We start from the raw sequence: 14,354 nt of genomic DNA, 5'->3' as shown, positions 1-14,354 counted from the left end.
AGAAAAATAATCAAAGGTATAATCCTCGAAACGCTAAAACATTATTAAGTTGAATAATTCGATTACAGCATTTCTTCTCTTTTATTGCGAAGCGATGTGAGGAGCTGTTTATTGTATTTTATGAAATTAAATTTATTTTTCCGATTGAAAAACTTGAGGCGTCTTTCATTGAGTTTATCATTTCAGGCCATTGTTCGCCGTCAAATGCTCCGTGGGAAGATAAAAGGAAGAAATAAAAAACTATAAAATATGCATTTATTCAAATCTATAATGAAGAATAAAATTATGAGAAAATATTCTATCATTACTGTTGACTTTAACCAGAATTAATTCGACAATAAATACTTCATAAATTCAGCTTTCTTCATTTGACGAGAGCATTTTATAATTGATGTCTTGAAAGTGCAATGAAGAACTACAAAATGCAATTTCAATAAAATTCTTTGAATCTTCGAAGTGGAAAGAAGAAAAATAATCAAAGGTATAATCCTCGAAACGCTAAAGCATTATTAAGTTGAATAATTCGACTACAGCATTTCTTCTCTTTTATTGCGAAGCGATGTGAGGAGGTGTTGATTACATGTCATGAAATTAGATTAATTCTTCACATTGAGAAACTTAAGGCGTCTTTCATCGGGTCGATTATTTCAGGCCGTTGTTCGTGGTCCAACGCCCAACATTTCGAATGCATAAGAATTTCCTCTTTAGGTGGATTTATTCAAATCTACAATCAAATACAAAATTATCGCAAAATATTATATCATTACTATTGACTTACGATTCCCCCTAATCCGTCTGAGACTTACCACCCACTGTTGCATTCATCCACATCACCCTGAACCCGTGAAAGTACAGGATTCCATCAGGAAGTGACTTTTTCTCGCGCATCAACTGCGGTTCCACTTTCATCGATGATACGTAGGCCAGTGTCACCTGCAATGAAAGCCCCACCTGAATGGCTTCTTGCTAGTGTGAACGTGACTCCGACTGGTAAAAATAATTCAAAAACAGAGGTGCAAAAATATCTGGATGAAAAACTATCGAGACGAATTGTCCAGGTTCATATAACGAGAACCAAGATATCTCTTTTGTTTCCAGTCTGAAAGAATCTCCGAAACAATTCTCATTGCTCAGAATTACCCAATTGTCGTCATCATGATTGTCGCATATCCCATGATTTTATTTATCATCAATGCAATTGTACTGGAGAGTGCGTTCGGCTCTAGCATTGTTCATCGCAGACGTCCACTGAAGTTTTCTTACGTAAGGGATACTGCCGCTGCTGCAAGTGATGGAGCAACGAGAATTAATAAACGAGTAGAAGCTGGTGGTGGAGATGATCACAAAGAGGAACATTATGAGACCTCTAGAGAGAAGGATGAAGAGGTATTTGGGAACTGTAATAATTATTGAATTATTAGAAATAGCTGGGGGGCTACGCTCCCTGCTCGCTTTGCTCACCAATCCCCATATGACCCCCATGATCCTTATTCTGATCCTCGTGACCCTTATTCTCTCATGACCTTTGTGACCCTTAATTTCAAAGTCGTAATTTCGAGTACCAAATTTTTACCATCAGAAGTCGATTTGGATTTTTACACTATAGAGAGATTATCCGATTAACAGGGCTACAAGGCTCATCACGAATTGGAGAAAGCTGAAAAGGGTCATCATGACAAGGACATCCATAAGAAGGATTACGACGAACAAGTCGGGCGTGAGAGGGAGAAACATGAGGAGGAGAAGCACTATGCTGAGCATCACAGTGGCGAAAAGGGGGAGAAGGAAGCCACATTCGAGGAGAATGGTAAACACAATAAGGGCCACAGTACCAAGGGACAGCATAACATCTTCAAGAAGGATGAGTATGAGAAAAAGCATGATTTTTATGATGAGTATCATGAGAGCGATGAAGAGGAGAAGCAAGGCGGATATCTGCAGAAACATGAAGGGGAGAAGGGAGGGATGCATCATCAGGGTCAACGTTCTGGTGGAGGAAATGAGGTAAGCTCCATCTATTCTTTGAAAATTCTCTTGTTTTCTTGAGAACAGAAGAACGCTTAGTCCTCTCGAGGCATGGAGATGATGAAGGTAGAACCCTTCTCTCTTTTGAGAATTCTGTTGTCAACTTCAGAACAGCCTTCAATCATCTTGGGGACTGAAGATGACAATTTTCATATCAAATTTATACTATTCGTCGATTTTGTATTCATCTCCTTCTTTACGTCATGAATGCAACATTTATGTTCATACACTGGGGACGAAATTTTTTAATATCTGAAATCTATTTTCTTGAGAAACATGAAGGGGAGGAGGGAGGGAAGCATCATGAGGGTCAACGTTCTGGTGGAGGAAATGAGGTAAGCTCCATCTATTCTTCGAAAATTCTGTTGTTTTCTTGAGAACAGAAGAACCTTCAATCATCTTGGGGACTGAAGATGACAATTTTCAAATCAAATTTATACTATTCGTCGATTTTGTATTCATCTCCTTCTTTACGTCATGAATGCAACATTTATGTTCATACACTGGGGAAAAAATTTTTTAATATCTGAAATCTATTTTCTTGCGAAACATGAAGGGGAGGAGGGAGGGAAGCATCATGAGGGTCAACGTTCTGGTGGAGGAAATGAGGTAAGCTCCATCTATTCTTCGAAAATTCTGTTGTTTTCTTGAGAACAGAAGAACCTTCAATCATCTTGGGGACTGAAGATGACAATTTTCAAATCAAATTTATACTATTCGTCGATTTTGTATTCATCTCCTTCTTTACGTCATGAATGCAACATTTATGTTCATACACTGGGGAAAAAATTTATGAAATATATTTTCTTGAGACGAGTAAATATTCTTCAATTGCTTAATTCTCTCAGACATCTCAACTCACATGACCCGAGGAAGGCCTCAGGCTTTAAGATATTCTTGTACTCAAGTATGATTTTGTCGCAAATGAACTTACTTAAATCGCGCAGAAGAATCGTCAATCTTCTAGTTTATTGTTTTCATGATTTTTTCGTTATGCACCTCCAATATTGTAATATGTAAAATATTCATGACGTAACGCGGAACGATAGTGATGAATGAGATTTTATTCGAGTTCCGTGAAGTGCACACATTCTGAGATTTAAGCCATGGAAAATAATTTACTTCTCTCAAGAAAATATGTTTCAGATATTAGAATTTTTTTTTCTCAGTGTATATGTTCATCTTCCTAATTTCGTCTCCTTTACAAAAACGCTTACGTCCGGGGGAACATTCACTGCTGACGTGGTGTATTGAGCTACAAATTTCTTAAGTTATACTTCTCGTGTGGGAACAGCACTCTAGCAATTGGGTTCAAGAAGAGGGGCAGATTTACTAAATTAATTCGTGCAAGAGATGATTAATACCACAGTTCTAATTTTAGGATGACCCGAGATCAATGGAACACATATGAAAAAATTCAATAGAAAACCTAGCGAATGCGCTAGAAAATTCTATTGGAATTCTCTTGAAAAATTCTATTTGTTTTTTGCACTGATTCCGTTGGATATTCGACAAGAAAAAGTCAATAGATTTCGAAAATTTGTTACCAAAAATTTCATATTTCGTCCTTTGATAAAACATTTTTCAGCACCAGCATGGCAGCAAGAAGGGCCACAAATCTGGTCATCACCATTCTGACGACAAAGGTCACAACGCTGCGGAAGGCCATTCGAAGCATCATAAACATGGTGAGAAGCATGGCTCGAAGAGTGGACATGCGGAGGCCAAGAAATGGGTCCATAAGAGTGGAGGGCGATAGGTCTCTTTGGACACTAACAACAAAATAAAGAATTTATAACTGTTGTAACACTAGATCAGATTATATTAAATTATTTCATTTTATTTAACCGACTGTAATGGTTAGGTGGGTGAGGTGTTGCTCCGGGGGACATTCAAGCTAAGCAGCGTTGAGTTGGGTTAGTACTTGGATGGGTGACCGCTTAGGAACACCTCGCTCGCACAAAAATTGCGGGCAGTAGGTACGGTGTAGCGGTCTAGTGTCTCTTCACCTAGTCAGTGTGACAGATGGATATATTAGGGCACTGCAAAATCGGTTGGCTGTGCGACTGGGGTTTTACATGGTTTCCCGTACAGTCCTAGCTCGAATAGGGCACAGCTAAGAGTAAGACAGCCATGATACCGCAGATAACAATGAGAGGAAAAGAAAGGAGGGGAGGCAGGCTAGAGGAGGGGTTTCAAATCGAGAATTACTTCAATAAAACCAATGAAATAGAAAAAATAAAAATAAAAAAATATTTCATTTTATTTCCTCCCCCTTCCTCTTCGAGTGTATTGAGTTAATTAATTCAGTTCTAATTTCATTGAAGTATCAGATTGTGGAAACGACCCTCCTCACTTTCAAGTGACAGCATTGACGAAAGCCATTCATTTTACAGAATGAAAGGACTTTCTATACTGTTTCTTAAGAGACAATGATCCATCCATTTCTCGCAACTGCATTGAAGCTCCACAGTGTTTTTATTGGGCCTTTCCCAATTGACGTCTTTCCCAATTGACAAACACTGGCAATAATTCTAGGACAATTTTATGAATTAATTACCACGAATTTCAATAAAAATAGTAAATTATGGCCTTCGAAATCAGAGTAAATATTTAATGAATCAGGTGATATAAATCGATATCAACTCAAGTGTGAAGATTCCCTGGAGATTGAGTCACACCAGCAGCAGGTGATATCTTATTTTCCCTCGTCATCCAATTCAAAAGTGAAAACGTGGCGGCAAATTGGTCACACTTGAGCGGGAGCGATGTGACCGGAGAATTCCGCATGATTTAGCCATCTCAAATAAACGCTTGCGCACTCAATTTCTGCGGCCCTCGGTGAACAGTGAGAAAAAGGGAAAAAAGAAAACGATTAAAACTTTTCACCGAAACTTGGTGAATTCCCAACATCTCGCCCGTTTCATTGGATTTGTCAAGTCAAATTTACCCGAAATGATTGAAATTTCGGGCGATGTAGTATTGGGTAATCGAGGGAGAAAGGAGGAAGCTAGTGCGATCGATGGATCTACGACTGTTGCCAGTTTAGTCGTAATGAGACAGTTGTTCTCGGCATTGCAGAGTGTAATCACTGAATATTACTGGAGGGTATTAATTTCCGAAGTTATAGCTGATTTATTCCCTTTATTCTGAAGTTGATCAGTCATGGGACTTCAGTGTGTCACTGTGATTCTGTGTATTTACACAATGGTAATTCAGAAAAGTCGAAATCGAAAACAATCGGTATACTCTGCACCGATGATTGTATGTTCGTTATATGAAAAAATCTCACGAGAGATTCAGCACGCCAAAAACGAATGTCTGAATTTCACACACCTGTTGACATTTTTCAGACACTAAAGAACGTCTGAATAAAATGAAAATTTCTCTGAATTCCAAACGTGAATTAAGATGTTTGGGCACCTCTTCGTCTGAACATCAGACACATTTTCATTTTATTCGGACGTTTTTTAGTCTCTGAAAAATGTCTACAAAAGGTGTGTGAAATTCAGGCATTAGATTTTGCCGTGATTCTCTCAATTGCACTCGTCCTCGAATTATTCCGAGACTAAAAACATCAGTTGCAGTTTGAGTGCGCTCCATTCAAGGGGCGGAAGCCTCAAGTGGATAAATTATATACACAGTTGAAAAATCTTTTTGTTTTGAAAACTAGAAGGTGCGCGATTCGCGCGCGTATTGTTTTCCGTGGGTGCCAGATTAGTAAAACCTTACGTTTCTCACTTTCTTTAATTTCTATCTGAATAATAATGCAGGAAAAACGAATGGCTTCAACAAAGTTTTTCACAATGAGAATTTAATCGTTGAATAATTTATTCAGAACTCTATTGCATTGTTTTTTTGTTAAAAAAATTACGGTATAACACATATATGTATAATATATATAGTATATATTTGTGTATATTACGGTAAAAAAATAATGAATTTCTCTTTTTTTACAATTACTGTAAACTAAAGATTACAGCACATAAAAAAATATATATAGACATTACTTGATCAGTGGAATGGAGGCTTCAAAAATCGTTACACTGGAATTTTAAGAGGGGATTCAGAACAATAGTTGCCTGCATTTCACAATTTTCATTGCCATATGAACTTGAATATTACAATTTCATTGAATATTCCAGAAACTAACTGATTTGTCGGTAAAATGTATCAGTTTTCAGGAGTAATTTTCTCACAAGTGTACGCATTGTCTTCCTTTTTTCAAATGTCTAAAACGTATCACGTCAAGCCAAAACAAACCTCAATACAACAAAATTTGTCAAGAGACTTTTTGTAGAAATTTTAGTTGTGTACAAAAAATTCTCTTGATGAATTTCAAGTCCACTAATCCCCGAGATATTATATTAAAAACATGAATTGGATTTCGAGAATGTATACACGGATGATGAAATTAAATAGAAACACCTAGCGAATTGGCTAGTCAATACTATTGGATTTCTATTGAACATTCTCTTCAATAGGAAATATTCAATAGAAAAAGTAAAAAGAACTCGATTTTTCTATCCAACTTATTCTGTTGAGATATTTCCTATAGAATTTCCTCGGCTCAAATTTTCCAAGGTTTTTGTTTAATTTTCTTGATGAGAAGAAAAGAAAAATAGAACAAAAAAAAACTTGGAAAATTGGGGCCGAGGAAATTCCCTAGAAAATATCTCAAGAGAATAATTTTTGTACAACATTTTAACAGAATCGGCCACAAACTAATAGAAAATTAAATACAATTCCAATAGAATTTTCCAACTAATTCACCAGATGCCTACAAACAGATCTCTTGATGTTTTTAATTCCACTAATCCCCGAGATATTTCAAGAAAAAAAAACATAAATTGGATTTCGAGCTGAACTTTCCCCTAAATGCATAATTGATTAACCGAATGAATTTTCGTCGATGATCCATCATTACGCTTCCGGCGAAGCCCTCATCCGAGCCTCCGTTATTCTAATCACCTCCATCGTTCCTCTTTCCCCCTAGCCGCTGGCATCGGCCTTCTCGAGCCGATCCCCAATAGTAGTTTTCGACCCAACACTCGAGAGCCACCAGAAATACGCGAAACATCTCTCCTCACCCGACCAACATTCATCAGATTCTAAAAATCTGCTAGTCTCCAACCCGCTGCATCCACCACTGCAAATCCAGAGAAAGAGCGAAGCCATAAAACCAACCCCTCCCGACCGTTTGGAAGAGTACGAGCCCCTGAAAATACCTGTTCTAGAGAAAGAGCAAGTTAACTTTCAGGAAGACAAGGGCCTCCCCAGGAAACTTGGCCCGGACAAGCTGCGTAATCCCCCGCCGGCGATGAACTCCAATAACTTTGTGAGTAAAAGGCATCTGAACATTCCAGCACCCCCGAGAGATCCTCAAAATTACCGAGAACTAAATTCCGACGTGAATCCGGTTGTTTTATCTCCCGAAAAACATCAGTACTACACCAATTATCTGCGACTCAATCCGTCGGGGAATCGAGTTGAAAAAAATCCTGAGAATGCTCAGGTACATGAGCAGATTTACGAAAACGGATATGAGGAGATAAGCCCAGTGGTTAATCCAGAGGTGCAACGGGTGAATTCAGTTAGAAGAAACCGTATTAATATTGGTAACGCAAATATCCTCGACAGAAACTCCGGGGAGGAGGTGGGGGCCACTAATTACGAAGTGAGGGGCAAGAAGAAGAAATCGAAGAAGAGTCATCGTGTCAACAAACCGGAAGTGAGACCGGAGTACGAATATGGGGATCACAGAGAACAAGTATATCCACCTCAGCCCATTTATTACGACAAAGCCGATGAAGATTTCTACGAAAATGTGCAATTTGCGGAGAGAAATCCAAATGAGAGAGACCGGAGTCAAGACGTTGCTTTGGAAACGATAAAAAAACAGGAGTTGAGTCCTGCGGTGTTCAGAGCGGATGCTTACGATAAAGTGAGACGCCAGGACGAAGGAGGGGGTGAGGATCGACAGGTTGAGGTAGTAGCTGGATCGCAGAAAGAGGAGAAGCGTCAGCCTAAGGTGCACAGTGAGAAACATGAAGAGGGTGGGGGTGAAGAGGGCCATGAGGATCACCACGAAGCTGGGGGGGAGGAGGAGAAGAAGGTGAGTAATTTGGGTTTTGAATGGAAATTGAATGAAACGCACGAAAAAATTTCATAGCCAACTAGGGGGCTACCCCCATGTGACCCACATATGACCCCCGTATTTTTTATTATTCTGACCCTTGTGATCAATAATCTGATCCATATGATCTTTCATCGGACCCTCGTGGCCCTTATTCTGACCCTTGTGGCCCGTATTCTGGGCCTCGTGACCCTTACACCGACTCTCATGACCCTGATTCTGACCCTCGTGACCATTATTTCGACCCTCAAGGCCCGTATTTTGACCCTCGTGACTCTTATTCTCTGCCACGTGATGGATATTCTGACCCCCGTAGCCCTTCATCTGACTCATATCACCTTTGTAGCCCTTATTCTGGGCGTCCTGGCCCTGATTCTGACCTTCGTGACCCTTATTCTGACCCTCATGACCATTATTTGGACCCTCGAGGCCCTCGAAACCTTATTTTGACCCTCGTGACCCTTATTCTGACCTTTGTGGACCTTATTCTGGGCCTCCTGACCCTTGTGACCCTTAATTACGGAGTCTTAATTTCGAGTACCAAATTTTTATCCCCAGAAGCCGATTTCGATTTTTATAATACAGAGAGGTACCTTACTAGGTTTTTCTATGAATTTTTTTCGTGCGTGGGAAATTACAAACTTTTTCTGAATTTTTAATCAATCAACTTTTTAATTCGTTTCATCGTTAAAATAAAAAAAAGGTATTTAATTCTTTAAAATAATTCTTGTATTTCGTCATTTCATAAAAAAAAATAAATAAAATTAAAAGATGAAACAATATTTTAAAGATCATGGAGAAATAAACTAAGGAAATTTTTCTCTTCCGAATACAAATAAATGGTTCCCTTTGGAATCAACCAAGTCAATTTTATTTGATGTCTTGTTAGGAGGATAATAGTACTCAAATGTCTTATCTTCGTTTAAAAAAAAGCATTCGTATTATATGTCAAAGGGCTACGACAGCCATCACGAGCATGAAAAAGGTGAGAAGGGTCATCACGATAAAGAGGATCACGATAAACATTACGACGAGGAGGAAGGAAAGGAGAATAAACACTCGGATGATAGTTCCTATTATAAGCATTATGACAGTGGTGAGAAGAAGGAGAAGGAGTCAGCGTTTGATGAAGAGGGAAAATTCAATAAGGGACACAGTACGAAGGGCAATCATGTGGTGCATAAAAAGGTCATTATTCCTTCAATATTTGAATAGCGAAATGGTGAAACACTGAGCCATTTTTATTACTATTTTATCTGCAGAAGTAGTCATAACATTTTTCGAAAATAAATAGGAAAAATCTAGTGGCGTCTCAAAAATTAATTGAATATTCTGTGGGAAAGCGACAGCTTCAAAAATATTTTTAGTAGTTTTTCGTTTCGGCTGTCTAATAATCACAGACAACAAATGAACCCTTAAGTGAAACAATAATAATGGTATGATAGCAATCTTGTAACTTAGGGATAAAATATCAGGTGAGAAATTTTCCTCTATATGAGACATTTTCACTCTGAAAAGGCACCGACTGCTGTGACTTATCCGCCTCTTGAGCCAAATATTTCGTTGCTGTCGAAAGCAGAACAATTATTCATGTTTGAACCTTTCAAATTCGAACCCAACAAATTCTTTTTTGGCAATTTTTAACTAGCGATTTTGTTGGCCCGAACAAAATTTGTTTGACAATGTGTTTCTTTTTCTCTCAGTGTACTAATGACTTCCTGAATCTATTTTATAAAATTCGTTTCGAACATTTAAGGGTGCCAAGTGCATTTGGCGATGACCTTGAAAATTGACATTCACCAACACAGTTATAATTTTTTAATTAATAGTATTAGACAGATGGTGGACATCGGTGACAATTTTAAAATTTTAGAACTCATGGATATCGAGAAATTAAATAAACAAAATCAGTCTTATACACGGCCTCTTATGGAGTTTTGATTAAATTGAACGTTTCAACCCCCTAGGAACTCAAGAAAAATTTGAAAAAATTTGAAGATATGGGGAATGATGTGGTCAATGTGATGGCGCCAAAAAACAATGGGGTACCGGGGTGAATAAGAGAGATATTTCAGCCCGCCGTACCCATTTGATCCCATGCTTTCTCGAGGTTCGTCACGCGAAACAGAGGATTTTCCGCATTTATTTTCTCGATGTCTAGTTCCGGTTGCGGGTTTGAAATTTCGTCGGATGGATGAATGCATATTTCTCCAATGATGGAGGGAAAGAAAAATTTTTTTTTAAATCTTTTTTCAAATTCACTTGGCACCCTTATCATAGCTTCTAAAAATGAAATAAAATACAGGACGAATACGAGAAACTAGAAGAGTTCTACGACGAGTCCCACGACGAGGATGAGCACGAGAAGGACGAAGGATACCACCACAAATACGAGAAGGAGCACGGCGGAAGTGAGAAGTCTGGACACTACGATGCGGGTGAAGAGGTTGAGAAGCATGGCAAGAAGAGTAAGCACGAGAAAGGCCACCACTACAAGGACAAGAAGGGCCACGACCAGCGTGCGGGGGATGACAAGCATCACGAGAAAGAGAGCAAATACGGGAAGAAAGGAGGATATGAGGACGGGAAGAAGTGGGAGTACAAGAAGGGACACTAACTCGATTATATCATTCCCATTGCCACATGTATCTACTTGTTACTCTTTCTGTATTCTTAGATTAATTATTTCTGAGTGTTTAGAATGCTTTGGAGTGAATAAATATTTTTTTATTACAGTTTATTTCCCACTTTTTCATCTGAATTCATTTTTTTTCTCTGGGGCATTCATACGAACTGTAAAAAAGGGTAAGTACACTTATCTGTTTTCCGTTTCAGTTCATGCGATTTCTTTTCAATGGCGACGTTAAGTCCGACCAAATGAACTTTGATAAATTGAATTCATTAGTTCTTGCTGTTTTCTTCGGGCGATAATAAATGTTGATTTTTAATCAAGTGAATTTATCCAAAGGGTTATTGAAGAATTATTGAATTACACATGAAGGACTGTTCTTCGTTGGATGATTTTTTGTCTTGTATCCTCTATTAAAAAATGGGTGAAACATTTTTGGTCAACAATCTAGTTTGCCAAGCATATGCTAGACTTGAGAATATTTGAAGTTTATCTTAGCTTATGAATTAAAAATACTTATTTACGTATAATGTAAATATAAAAATATATAATATATAAAATGTATAAAATCACGATAATGTTATTAATAATGATAATAAAATTTATGCATCATATATACAATGTATGATCAGTTTGTACATTTCTTATGAAATGTAATAATTATAAAAGCGAGAAAGCAATTATTTGAAATAATAATAATTCTTTTCAGTAAAATATAATAATAGTTTTTTTTTCTTTTTTACAGTATTTTTTTTGTACATTTTATATACAAATAGTATTTTTTATTCGTAAAACTAAGATAAACTTGAAATATTCCTAAGTCTAGCATAGGCTGGGCGAAATAGATTGCTGACCGAAAATAGTTCACCCATTTTTTGATAGAGAATTGACATGAAAATTGGTGGCCAGTTCTTCGCAAAAGCTCACATTTTCACACTTGAACAATACTTGCACCTGATTTAATAAACAACGTAAATTTTTCGCCGTAAAAATTTTTAAAGAATCATTTTCTCAATTTTTTTTTCAAATCTGAACATAATAAAAGCGGACATTAATTCCTTTTTAATGTATAAATGAATATATAATGATCAAAAATAATACGCAGAAATGAGTAGCCAATCATGCGCGAGCGAAGCGCGCCTCATTTCCTAGTATTTATGAATAATAAATGTAGTAATAAATATCAATAAAAATGAGAATGGAAATTAATTTATTTAAAGATCATTCTCATTGACCAGCGGAATCAACCTGACCCATAAAGGTAGATTTATCGGTTCATCAAACCAACCATCGACATGTGAAATTAAACACTCGTGTGTTGGCACAGCACTGATCCCCACACGCGCCGCTCATTTTCCCTCAAACATTCGATGTATCACGCAACGTCAATAGTTGACTCTAAAAGAAAATGAAGAATACCGTACTTACACCCCTGATCCATCGGCCCACGTCAGAAAGTTGGAATAAAGCATTTACGACCGAAGAATAAGAATGGAAAAAAGGAGAAAAGAAAATCACAACTTTGGAATAGCCTACTATTCATCATTCTTCTCAATAACTGAATTTTGAAGTGGTGAATGAACTTCGCCGATTCATGAGTTTCCGGGGGTTGAATCGTTGATAATAAATTCGTCCGTGCTTCCGACGTTTCAATCCTATTCTTATATTTCTCGACACAACATATGGCACTTGAATGGTGTTATTACCTGGATCGAGACGCTGACCTGAATAAAGAATGACTCTTCGGATTTATTTTATAGTATTCATAGGGAAATATGATCGGTTTAAGGATGTTCTACACCCTTTCTGCCAAAATTCACGTTTTTTTAATTTTTCTGGCAAACTTATGATGGAATTGACGTGAAAAAATAAACTCTAAACTTTTAAAAAGAATCACAAAACTAGAAAAAACGCATGAAAATTATCGCACCACTACGCAACTTCGTGAGCCATTAAAGAATGACAAACCACAAAATCGTTATATTTTTTCACGTCACTCCCATCGATAATTTGCCAGAAAAATGAAAACAACGTCAATTTTGGCTAAAAGGGTGTCGAACATCCTTAAGAAGGTGTGATTCAGTCGTTGTTTCGGGATGAAGTCTATTTATTTTGTTGAATATCTGGACGATTTTTTGAAGTTATTGATGGTCCTTCAGGTGAGTTAATCATTATTCTGATGAGTCCCCAATTAATTAGAAATTATCACGTACGAAAAAATTTTATAGAGAAATCTAGCGAATTCGTTAAAAAATTGTATTGGATTTCTATTGAACTTTCTATTAGTTTTTGAATAATTCTAGCGGAATAATTCCGCGGGGTATGTGTGCATTTTTTTAACAGAAGTGTTCAATTAACCCCTCAAGTACGACGTCGATGCCACCATAGACCCGAGAGCTTGTCTTGCAGTGAGAAAACAAGAGTTTTTTGAGAAGGACACGGACGAAAAAATTTAATAGAAAAACCCATCGAATTCGTTAGAAAATTGTTCAAAATGTTCATAATTAATTATAAACTATTCAATTAAATATTCGTGAATTTTTAATGGTCCGCCAATTCCCCCCATGGCGAGAAATGTCAAATCCCTTCAATTATTTTTCCTTCATTCTTCATTCCATTTCACCTACTTTTAATGTCAAATAAAAATGTTCACATCCAGATAATAAATGTCATTTCCCCACTCCATGTCCATTTCCATTTCATTCATTTTTTCCTACCCCTCGAATCATTTTTTTCTCTCACGTTTCTATTCCACCTTTATTCGTCTTTTATTCTCTTTTTGTTCTGTGCGTTAAGACTTTTACGAGAATTAAAAGGAGGACTATGTTGCAGTGAAACAGCTCGATTGCCACGTGGGGTGGACTCCGCGTTTATGAGCAATTAGAGGAAAATGCGAGAGTATATACCCCCTATCTCGCCCCAATGAGGCATATCCTCGGGGTTCATGCTGGTGGTGAATAAAATTTTGTTATGTTAATTAGGGAATGGCGACATTCTAAGGTTTTCATCCTTTTTTTTGTTGCTGGACGGTACTTAATTGGGGTTTACATGCGTTTAAATGTCAGTGAGTCAACTATACCGGAAGGGATAATTGAGATATTTTCGAATGAGCCTGTTGAATTCTCAATGAGTGAATAAACTAAATTGAATGAATAATTGAGCTATCGAGTGCACGGAGAGAAATGTTCAGTGAAAATTACGGAGCTCACAGTTCGCTCACCGATTACGAAATCGACTCAGAAAATTTAAGTGACGGTATCGTAATTTTTCACAGGAGATCAGGTAAAAATTACGGAACGCTCTGGAAAAATTCCGTGACAGTTCCGTAAAATTTACTACAACCACATTTCGCTCCGGAATTACGGAAAAGATGCGTAATTTTTATCGAATATTTTTCTCCGCGTGATAAATGCAACGAAATAACTTGATTTTTTTTGCCTGAAAATTCGCACGTGAATTTTCCCTCCCTTATCCCTCAATCGTTAATTGTTCAGTCATTGAAAGAGGGGGAAAACGATGAGATATCAATGAGACTCGGGGAAAAAATGGAGAATTATTTTCGTT

The 14,354-nt window shown here is 37.4% G+C and overlaps 2 protein-coding genes across 2 annotated transcripts; both read left to right on the top strand.

Annotated features, from left to right (window-relative positions):
• Nucleotides 1–1,042: 1,042 nt before the first annotated feature.
• On the top strand, nucleotides 1,043–3,868 carry LOC107037342 (histidine-rich glycoprotein). Its single transcript, XM_015255857.1, has 3 exons — nucleotides 1,043–1,386; nucleotides 1,627–2,004; nucleotides 3,614–3,868. The coding sequence occupies exons 1-3, from the start codon at nucleotides 1,156–1,158 to the stop codon at nucleotides 3,782–3,784; spliced, it is 780 nt and encodes a 259-aa protein (XP_015111343.1). The 5' UTR covers nucleotides 1,043–1,155; the 3' UTR covers nucleotides 3,785–3,868.
• Nucleotides 3,869–4,980: 1,112 nt separating this feature from the next.
• LOC107036948 (stress response protein NST1) lies at nucleotides 4,981–10,778 on the top strand. Its single transcript, XM_015255223.1, has 5 exons — nucleotides 4,981–5,133; nucleotides 7,022–7,795; nucleotides 7,868–8,140; nucleotides 9,116–9,349; nucleotides 10,467–10,778. The coding sequence occupies exons 1-5, from the start codon at nucleotides 4,981–4,983 to the stop codon at nucleotides 10,776–10,778; spliced, it is 1,746 nt and encodes a 581-aa protein (XP_015110709.1).
• Nucleotides 10,779–14,354: the final 3,576 nt, after the last annotated feature.

This window comes from Diachasma alloeum, unplaced genomic scaffold, assembly GCF_001412515.2.
Source record: "Diachasma alloeum isolate Michigan unplaced genomic scaffold, Dall2.0 Dall_scaffold_00177, whole genome shotgun sequence".
In the NCBI taxonomy this organism is placed as follows: domain Eukaryota; kingdom Metazoa; phylum Arthropoda; class Insecta; order Hymenoptera; family Braconidae; genus Diachasma; species Diachasma alloeum.
Note: the sequence above shows the minus strand (reverse complement) of the source record. Positions and strands in the feature narration are given on the sequence as shown.